Source organism: Apodemus sylvaticus, chromosome 4 (genome assembly GCF_947179515.1).
Source record: "Apodemus sylvaticus chromosome 4, mApoSyl1.1, whole genome shotgun sequence".
NCBI lineage: Eukaryota > Metazoa > Chordata > Mammalia > Rodentia > Muridae > Apodemus > Apodemus sylvaticus.
The window spans coordinates 36721995-36733373 of NC_067475.1; the positions used below are offsets into that span (position 1 = coordinate 36721995).

The 11379-nt window shown below is 36.3% G+C and overlaps 1 protein-coding gene across 3 annotated transcripts in view; it reads left to right on the plus strand.

The window, feature by feature from the left end:
- The window catches only part of Ugt8 (UDP glycosyltransferase 8), a 73085-nt gene extending 65053 nt beyond the window's left edge, over positions 1–8032 (plus strand). For all 3 annotated transcript variants that reach the window (XM_052179297.1, XM_052179296.1, XM_052179298.1), the window contains exons 5-6: positions 1043–1262; positions 5785–8032. In XM_052179297.1, coding sequence (XP_052035257.1) covers positions 1043–1262; positions 5785–6148 — 584 coding nt within the window. In that variant the 3' untranslated portion in view covers positions 6149–8032. The remainder of the gene's footprint in view (positions 1–1042; positions 1263–5784) is intronic.
- The last annotated feature ends 3347 nt before the right edge of the window (positions 8033–11379 follow it).

Sequence of the window (11379 nt, forward strand, 5' to 3'; positions counted from 1 at the left end):
ACACAATCTTCTTTTCCCATTACTTGAATTCTTTTCCTTTTCTTTTCTGTCTTTGTTGTTGTGACTTTAGAATCTATATAAGGTAGGAAGAAGCTAGGAAAAAATCCACAGCAAAATTGACCATCAGCTAGCTCAGTGCAACAGAGTGATAGATAGGTTCCTCAGGTTCTCCTTGTCTCGGTGTTCTGACTTTTCCAAGATTAGTCCTTTCCTAGTACTCTGAGCAACACCTCTGCAGGTGCTGGCATGAATCCTGTAGTCAGATTCATTCAGGTCTAGAAGTAGGCAATAAACTGTAGTGCCCCTTTTATTCATATGCCAGCTCTACTTGGTATTTTTTAATGCTGGACTTGGTAGTACAGGTTTTGTTCAAATAGGAATCCTGCTACCAAAAATACTTTTAAATCTAATCATTTGTTAGTATGAGGTAAGGGTTAGTCACTAACTATATAGCACTAGGAGAGACAAATGCACCAAGAGCCTATTAGTATGATGATTTGTGCAGTTTTGTATCTGGTAAGTATACTTAATAGATTTGAATTTCTGCATCCTTATAGAATTTATTTACTAGCCAGCAACATATTTCCTAAGCATAGTTTGTTTCTTTCACTTTATATGCAAAATTTTCATCTCTGTAGTGAAATACAGCCCATTAAAAGGACTACCTCATTAAAATTTTGACCAGCTAACCATTCCATTCCTATGACAACTAAATATTACAATACTACATCTCTTATAGTTGATGTCCTAACTGACTTTCTGTTTATTTTTAGCAATTAAAGTGTGTGTTTCTAGTTATGTGAAATTTGTGCTTGAGGGAATGTCTTATTTTTCATGATTAATGTTATATGTTTAAATTACCTAAAATGGATTTCAGTTGATATATGGAACAATCATTTTAATTGGTAGAAAGAATGGATCAATGAAATTACCTCTTTAAAAATTCACTTACTAAAATGTAACTTACTATTGTGTTGGTCTTGTAGGAAGTTCTGGATAAATATGGAGTAATAATGTAAGTTGTTTCCTTTTTATCCTTTAGGCCATTCAAACATCAGAGCCTTCCTAAGCCATGGTGGTTTGAACAGTATATTTGAAACTATGTATCATGGTGTCCCTGTAGTGGGAATTCCACTTTTTGGAGACCATTATGATACTATGACAAGAGTACAGGCAAAAGGTATGGGGATCTTGTTAGAATGGAATACAGTCACTGAAGAAGAGCTGTATGATGCACTGGTGAAAGTTATCAATAATCCCAGGTAAGGTTTCAGCTCATATAAAGCAGATAGATGATAGTATGTGTATCACATTTATTCACATAGATGCATATATTTAATTACACAGTATATTGGCAGTAAGATGTCTGTAATTCTAGCATGGAAAGATATCTCTTATATCACTGTTATTTCTTATGTATGTTTTACTAAAATTTGAAGTTAATTGTAACAGTCATTTAGCCATCCATGATGTGACCCTGAGGTTTTGCCACCAAGATTTTTCAGACAGAGAAACAAAAATGAATCATTGGGTTTCTCTGGTATGTCTGATTTTGTATCTGTTATTTACCTTCGATATCCATTGAACTAGTTACACATGTCATAGCTGTGACCAAGTCCTTGACAAGTTGTGACTTGGAAGAGGAAGGATTGATTCTGGCCCTTGGTTTGGAAGTATAACCTGCTGACAGTGAGGACGGCCTGATGGCAGGAGTACCTACAGCTGTGGTTATGGGAGCTTCCTCACATCTTGACAGGAAAGCAGAGTGGGAATAGCCCCACCCTTCTGAATTTCTGTTTTTTCTTCAGCCCAAGTCCCCAGCCATAGAACAGTGCTATTATAGTCATAGTTTCTGCCCTCAGTTCCCTTCTGGAACTGTTGTCACACACATACACAGAAGTATGTTTGTATGTTTCTCTGGGAATTCCAAATCCACCTACGTTAACAGTTTTGATCAGCCCTCACTGGCTGCTGCCTTGTATCAGAGGTTTTGCTATTACTGTAGAAATGAGGCAGTGGAAACTCTGCCTATGGTCTCACAGCTATTCAAACATGAACAGAAGACAGACCTATCTGATTCTTAATCAGAATGCTCCATCCTGCCTGGCTTTCCCAGCACTAGCTGCTGCTGAGATGTATTTGCTCATGTGAATGATGAATTAGAATCTTTATTTTGCCTTTTAAATTGTTGATGTGTCCTGAGTTAACCCACTTCACAAGTGAGTCTCAGTGGGCAGCTGGCCTGGGTACTTTTAAACAAAGCAGTGATTTTCTTCATTTAAAGACATGATGTTTAGTTTATCATGTTCTTCAAATATCATTAAATAACTGAAAAGAGTAATCTAATTTCTCCTTATACCTAGGTGATAATAGCTGAACACTGTGCTGAGGGTCACTTCTATATTATAAGAGATGCCGATGGAAAAATGTTTTCTTAAAAAAAATAGTGAAGCTTACATATAAAATTTTGGAATCATCTAAGGTTCATTATGCTGCCTTTTGCAGGCTTAGAGATAGCCCTCATCTATCAGCCAGTGTCTTGAACACAAATGTGGCATGTGGAACAGTATGTTCTGTGCCTCAAGCTCCTGAATACTATCCCTTCTATAATATTTAATTTCTCTTGTTAGATCTCATGCATTTTGAGACATGAATGTTCTTAGGAAAATATTTTTACACAGACCTTCAAAATCTAAAGGAAAGATTCAGGGTGGTAAAGTTGGAGATCCACTAACTTTGGTCATTATATAAGAACATTTACAAAAAGTAGTTCAGCAAGGTAATTTGTGTCTTTGTTTTGATTGTAGAACTAGAGATTGAGCCCAAGGGCTTGCACATGCCAGGCAAGCACTCTTCCGTGAGCTCTATTCCCAGCTCAGTTTAGCAGCGTTCTCTGAGGTGTGAGCCAGCATGACTTAGAGAAGGATTGGTTACACTCATTACATTGCACTGTAATCCTAACTGAAGTCTTGAAGTACACATAGATATGTTAATTGTGCCATTCTCTAAAAGTCATTATATAAACTCAGGTAATCTGGCTAAACAAAGTTTTTGTTATTGTTGTTGTTGATGATTGGTTGGTTGGTTGGTTGGTTGGTTGGTTGGTTGGTTGGTTTTTAAACCTAAAACCTACATGCTATTATTACAGTTCTACTTCCTTTACTAGAGGCTTGGTTTTGCTTAATGAAAACCTAGTACCTTCTTATAAGTAAACCAATAAACAGAGGTGAACTGATCCTTATAATAACACTTATCTAACTCATGGTCAGATTTTACTGTTCAAGTTTTTTTCATAAATTAGTGAAATATAATGTAGTTTAATTACAATCAATAAGAAAAATGTATAAAAAATTCTGCTTCATTTTTGTTTTAAGGAAAATCCATATACCCATATATCTCTTTTTTAAATAAAATAGAGTAAGAAGAAATCTTTCACTTTCTTTTGCCAATCTTTCACTTTCTTTTGCCATCAACCAGAAAGTGTGATATAACACAAGATGTGGGATGGCTCATAAAATTTGGGAGAAAATTTTAAGTCATTTTCATCAGGACCTGTTATAGAGGAGATAGTTATAGCAAAGTAAATGTGCCTTTAAAAGCTATGTCTTCTCATAGCATGGATATAGAAAGAGCCTACAAGTGATTATTTTGGCTTGCCACTGATCCCAGTCCTAATTCCTTTCCATTCATTTCCCTTACTTGTTACCATGTTCCTTACAGGCTAAATATTTAAAGCTACAGCTCCATCATAAAAGGATCATCACATCAGTTCATATAGCACTGTAGACTATTATTGCACTGTAGAGGTACAATCATCATACAGCTCATCCTGCCTCTGCATTCTCCTTTCATCACATCCCATGCCGTTACTAAGGCTAGTGCTCTGCACCTCGGGATTCTTCATGTTCACTAGCTCTGCCCGAGTCCTGCAAGATGCAAGCATTGTAATAGCTTCCACCTTCCCTTTACTGGCTTTCACATTGAATCCAGGATCTTTACCAACTCATACCACCCCTTTCATGCTAACTTCGCCCTGCCCAATCTGATTGGTCTTACTCTCATTTTTATTACTTTTATGATCTTTGTCATGCCCCTCTTACCCTCACTATCTTCTCTGGTAAACTAGCCATTTCTATGATAATGGCTGTTTGGTTCTGTGATTTAAGCTCATAATTTGTTGTTCAGTATATCCTTGAACAGTAGATCAGACACCCTTGTACTACCCACTGCCGGTGAACGAGTTGACCCTTGGAATGCACCTCCTCTCCCAGATTTCCATTCTTTGCACTCTTCCTTTAGTATGTCAGGGCTTCACATATGCCTAAGTTTTTCTTCCTTGGTAGGACCCCATGTAAGAGTCATATCTTCTGTGATATTTTTGTTCACTTGAAGTGGAACTTGTTTCTTTTGTCTAGGCAAAGACCATATACATCTGTCAGATTGTCTCACAAATGTTCAGTTCAGTTATGCATTTAAAAACATTCTCCAACATAACATTTTAGATTAATTATTTGGAAATTTCATGCATTTTAAATTAAAATTAAATGTTTACATCTTATATATAACTTTATCTGTCTTTCTTTTTTAAAATTTAATTATTTAAAGGAGATATATTTTATTTAATGTTTGAAAAATGTATACATGTATTCGATGTACTGTAATCAAAGCCACACTTTAATACCTCTCTCAAACTCCCTCAGAACATTACCGACCCACCCTCCTCCCAATTTTCATGTCTTCTTCTATTATAAATGCTAATGTTATTAATAACTCACTAACTTCAATTAGTGCCTAACAATGGGAGCATAGAGCAGGACCGGCAATTTATTGAATTATTGGCTATATTCACACACACACCCCAATGACCATTTCTCAACGGCCATCAACTGTCAGTAGCTCCTAAGTTAGGAATGGGTCCATGGTGTTATCCCTCCCCATTCATACTGAGACTTTGACTGGCTTGATCTTATACAGGTCTTGTGTAGCCAGCCAGAGATGCATGAGCAACTCTGTTATGTTTAGAATGCAGCATTTCACAGAACACAGCGCCCCCCCTTGTTCTATAGTTCTTACATTCTTTTTTATTGAATATTGTCTTAATTTACATTGCCAATGGTAAAACCTTTCCCGATTTTTCCCCTCCCCAAAGACCCCCAACCCCTCCTCTCACCTCCTGCCTCCACGTATACCCCTCCACCCGACCCTTTCCCACCTGTGTCTTTCTTTTTTAATCAGCCATGTAAGGAAGGGTTTGTAAACATGAACATGCTAGCCAGCATTCATCTATACTACATCCAACATTATCATGCACCTCAACCGCTTCCGTATAAAATAGCATTACCACTATCAGTTATTATGGCTTTACATTAAATAACCGAATGACACTACTTTTTTAAGAACTGGTAAGAAGAATGTTCCTGCTTTTCTCTATACTTTTTGTAGAATTTTAAAATGTTCCTTTTCTGAAGAGACACTTTGCTTAACAGCTTTTAGAAGCATCTGATGGGGAGAGTGAGCAGTGTGGTGTGGGAAGGGCTTGGGTAAGAAAATACAAATCTACCTCTCATCTGTGGAATGATTTCATGTTGCTAGGTTTGCTTGTTCTCACCAGCTTGAAATATGTGGAGATGTTGTAAGTATTTAAAGCATTTAACCCAGTGACCAGAGCACAGTTGCATGCTTATAGAGGTTATCAGTCATTTCCCACATTTCTAAATTGAGAGATTAATCTATTAGTACAGAACCTGTGTATACCTGATCATGTCATGTTTGTCCCCACTGCAGTTATCGGCAGAGGGCTCAGAAGCTATCGGAAATTCATAAGGATCAACCTGGCCACCCTGTCAATCGGACTACCTATTGGATAGACTACATTCTTCGCCATGATGGAGCCCATCACCTCCGTTCGGCTGTCCATCAGATCTCTTTCTGTCAGTATTTTCTACTGGATATTGCCTTTGTGCTTCTGCTTGGTGCTGTCTTGCTCTACTTCATATTGTCCTATGTGACAAAATTTATCTATAGAAAAATCAAAAGTCTATGGTCTAGAAATAAGCATAGCACAGTTAATGGACATTACCAAAATGGAATCCCCAATGGCAAATACAAAGGAAATGGTCATATCAAACATGAAAAGAAGGTAAAATGAGCCAACAGCGCAGGCAATGGCATCGAGTTTGTAGTGCTATTCTTTAGTCTAACAGCTACTAAAAGTAAATGTCAGCAAACAATCCTAACACGCCCTCATCAGATCTTATTAATGAAATTCCATGGAAATGTCTGTAAAGAGCACAACCCTAAATGCAAAAATGTATTTTATTCTAATACTGATGCAGAAAGTTGGTGATGAACCATTTAGAAGCCTTAATTATTTAAATCAATTAAGTGATTGCATCAGACCTTAGTTTTAAATGTTATGTATGTATTGCAGGTGAGGGATAGTGTTTTTCTCTTGATAGAATGTGTGTATGTTTCCTATTTCATTGAGTTTTAGCTTCTATTTGTATTTAGCTTGTAACAGTATTTAAAAGAATGTTTCCTAAACTCAGTGTAAAGAGGCAAATGAAAAGATGGGTGGCACAATTTTTGTATTTTTGTTAATTATAGACATTTTTATTTGTTTCTTTTGTATATGCTTTTTTCTTACCAACTAAGGATACTTGTGAAGAAAAACATGTAATGAAGTAAATGAGTGAAAGGATTTTCACATTTTGCTAATATTTTTCTCCTACCAGTAATGTTTTTCTGGAAGAATTTTCAAATTAAGACAGAGCAATAGCACTCTTACATTTGTTCAAAGTACTAAAGATTATTGCTTAAGTAACACTTGGAAGCAGAGCCATGTGTAAATCCTTATGTGACTTGGATATTTCATAATTTGTGTTTTGAATATTCAGGCATCACTTCTAAGATTTTAACTTTAAAATAATCACCTTTCATTCCTTTTTATTATCTGGGTCACAATATAGTACATAGGTGCCAACATATAATTCTTTTAAACAGAACATTTGTGATTCTCTTCCTTGGTACCTGCTTTGGCTGCAGGAGTTTGAGGTTTGTCAGCAAATAAGACTTCACATGCTACACAGAAGTGACAGAAATTGTACCACCCATTTGTACAAATGAGTTTGCATTCCCTCCTCACTCCATCAACCCTACTCAGTAGCCTTTTTGGTCATTGTGCTTGACATGGGACAATGACAGTATCTATTTGGAACAGGGAGACAAGTCACAACTTTCATAAATTCAGGACCTCCCTGTTGAACCACTTACTAAATGGCAACTGTAAGCTTATTCTATGTCACTCTGTTTACTGAGCATTTGCACTACACATGCGGAGTGTGTGCTTTATTTATTTGTGGTTGGAAATCCCATATTTGACTCTTGAGAGTAGAGAAATGAAATATTTACTTAATGTCACTCACTAACATGGCAGAGTTGTGGAAAATCTAGAATGCTGTAAATCCTTGTCATACACTGTGACATACAACTTTGTGACACTCCCACCAGGAGCCAGTCTCATATACTTAGATTTAATATCAATAGTTTTTTAATGCACAATGCATACAACATACTGCTTTCTGAATACTTGAAATGGTATCTATACAAACCTGTCAGTTACACCTTTTCACAATCTTTCACAATGTTGCCGTTCAAGAAGGAAAATGATCAGGCAATGAATGGTGGGGTGGTAACAGAGCATAGAGTGTATGAATGAGTTGATTTTACTTTTGGCATTTGGTAAAGTTGGCAATAGGCACTAACTGGATGATTAAGCATAAGTTAATTTCCACTGTGATTTAAAAAAAAAGAAACTTAAAACAATAAACAAAGTTGAAAATAGAGAAATGTTGTTGGAATAAAATTTTTATTCAGATTTTATTTCACAGTATTATATAAAAGTATATTTACATTATAAACGTGTTTCTAAGGCCTCCCAACATTTGTATGTATATATGAATGTGAAAAGAATGTATTAAATGTGAGAACATATTTAATAAAAATTAAATGCAGGGATTTATTCTTTAAAGTACATCAACATGGATCTTTAAATTCTATCCCCAAATTAAGAATGTAAAGTACAACTCTTATCATTGTTTCTTTGTTTTATTTTGTTTTGTTTAGCATTTTGTTGTTCTTCTCCACCAATCCCCTACCCTGAACTCCCAGGAAGCCTATTAGCCAATTTTAGTAAATAGGATGATATAAAATTTTCTATACTTAGGCTAAATTCTCTAATGAAGTAGTTTGCAAGAAGGCATTTATTCATTTACTTTTCAGAAAGAGTGTCTACAGCAGCAAGTGCTTCCAGAGCTGGTTTATCAAATGAAAGCTGGGATTTTTTTTCCTTCTAAATTGGTAATATGTGTTATCTCATTAATAGCACAAGGCAAGAATTTTGATAATCCAGATTGGAAAGAGTTTGTATTAGTAGCAAGTGGTACTATATCGTTGAACTTGAAGGAAAGTGAAAATTTCTCTCAAATCTCAGACTTTTACTAAATCCTGTTCATACTGAGGCCTTGAGTTGATCCTCAGAATATCTCACCCCCTCCCCCGCATGTCTCACCAAAGAACCGAAGTTGCAAAATACGCACAAGTAATAATTTAGTGATATTAGGCAAATGGATGAAACAAGAAAATATCATCCTGAGTGAGGTAACCTAATCACAAAAGAACACACATGGTATGCACTCACTGATAAGTGGATATTAGCCCAGAAGCTTAGAATACCCAAGATACAATTCACAGACCACATGAAGCTCAAGAGGAAGGAAGACCAAAGTATGGATACTTCGGTCCTTCTTAGAAGGGGGATCAAAATACCCATGGGAGGAGATCACAGAGACAAACTGGAGCAGAGACTGAAGGAAAGGCCATTTAGAGACTGCCCTACCTGGGGATCCATCCCATATACAGTTACCAAACCCAGACATTGTGGATGCCAAGAAGTTCTTGCTGACTATATCTGTATCCTAAGAGGCTCTGCCAGTCCCTGACAAATACAGAAGGGGTACTGACAGCCAACCATTAGACTGAGTGTGGGGTCCACAATGGAGGAGCTAGAGAAAGGACCCAAGGAGCTGAAGAGGTTTGCAACCTCATAGGAAGAACAGCCATATCAACCAACCAGATCCTCAAAAGCTTCTAGGGATGGAGCTAGAGAACATCATACTAAGTGAGGTAACCCAGACTCAAAAGGTGAATCATGGTATGCACTCACTAATAAGTGGATATTAACCTAGAAAACTGGAATACCCAAAACATAATCCACACATCAAATGAGGCACAAGAAGAATGGAGGAGTGGCCCCTTGTTCTGGAAAGACTCAGTGAAGCAGTATAGAGCAAAATCAGAACAGGGAAGTGGGAAGGGTTGGGTGGGAAAATAATAATAATATGAAGGGGAGGGAAGGGGACTGATGGGAGTAGGGGACCAGAAAAGGGGAAATCATTTGAAATGTAAATAAATATATCAATAAATTTAAAAAAAAGAAAATTAAAAAAAAAAAAAAAGCTTCTAGGGACTAAACCACCAACCAAAGAGTACACCTAGAGGGAGCCATGGCTCCAGTTGCATATGTAGCAGGATGCCCTTGTCAGACATCAATGAGAGGAGAGGCCCTTGGACCTGTGAAGGCTCATTGCCCTAGTGTAGGGAATTGCCAGGACAAGGAAGCAGGAGTGGGTGGGTTGATGAGTAAGGGGATGGGGGATGGCATAGGGGGATTTTGGAGGGGAAACAAGGAAAGGGCATAACATTTGAAATGTAAATAAATAATAGAAAAAAACAAAAAAGGTATAACCAATTAATTTCTCTGCTGCCGTAATTAAAGAAGTTTGTAAATGTCACATTTGACAGTGTTTATCATTATCAATAATAATATGAAGGCAAAACTTTCAAAATCTTATGAGTTGAAATGGGGAATTACAGGAAATCTGTTGGTAAAACCTCTTCAATATAAGCCTTAAAGAATTTCTTGCTCTGCTTGCAAGACCACTTTACCCACCTTTAGAGAAGTGTACTTGGTATTGGTAGACATGCTCTGTTTTTTGTTTGTTTGTTTTTTGGCAGACTTAGGTATTTTTTCCTGACACATTTTAGTAAGAGGTTCTCAAAGTTCACACAGGTAAACCACCCACATGATTATCTAGCTGCAAATTGTTCAAACTCTGTTAGGTTTTCAGCTGCATGGGTGTTTGTGGGATGGACTTAGGGATGTTAGCACCAGGATGTAGCACAAATCTGTAGATATGGAAACAAAAAGTCACATGATAGTATTATCGCATCTTTTCATTAGGGCCATGCAGATAGCATTTAAAGAAAGAATTCATATTGTCTGAAAATTTTCTGATAATATAAATAGCCTATAAAACAAGAGTTCTTAATTAAGAGTATAATCTAAGCTTGGAATGATAAAATCACAACCACATGCAAAAATATACTATGATTTTAAATAAAAGTAAGTTAATAAGTCCAATACCAACATTAGTCTCATGAAATTACAATGCTTCTGATATTACAGAGGAATTTCATGTATGAAAATTGTTTCATCTATGAACTAATATAGAATTTTCCACGGACTTATAGAGAATTAGCAGTATTATATTCCTACTTAGCTTCTACCATCACTTTTACTTTTTCATATCCTACTTTGTGTGAGTGATAATTCTGTATTGCAATGAGCAGAACTGACTTAGGTTTCATTGAACCAGTGTTACTTACCCAGTTTCAGATGATAGTTTCTATGGAACCATTCCTTGGTTTCAATATTGAGATTATATTTCTATTTAAGGCAAAGGTAAATTTTAAATATCTGTGCAATGAAGAAGAGTTTTGTTATTGACATCCTTTATGAAAATAGTAACTCTTTAATTTCAGGAACTACTATAGTGTTATGTAGCATAGATTGTAGAGTTGCTACAATAGAGTATCTAACCTACTACAAACATGCATTCTATATTATTATGAAAATTGTACTTCAGTTTTTCTCAGAATTGTGTCTAAAAGTACACGTAATTCTATGCTTTCATAGAAAAATGGGAACATTTGGGCTTAAAGGCATTGGTAAATTGCAAGTAGCATTCAACTCAGCAGTTGTTTGTGCTGAAGGCACCCCCAATGGCATGTTAGAAACTATCAGTTCTACTTCTAATCTTGATTCTGTCTTCTAGTTTAATCAAAAGATTGAACTTACAAATACCAGGGCAATGAGAACAGTTTCAACAATTAAAGAAAGGCTTATGAGATTCAAGAAGTAAACAAAACATGCAAGGCTTAGAAAGCTCATGCGGGACTTTCGGGGAGTGGGGGGTTAGAAAAGGGGAAATCATTTGAAATGTAAATAAAAAATGTATCGAATAAAAAAAATTAAGAAAA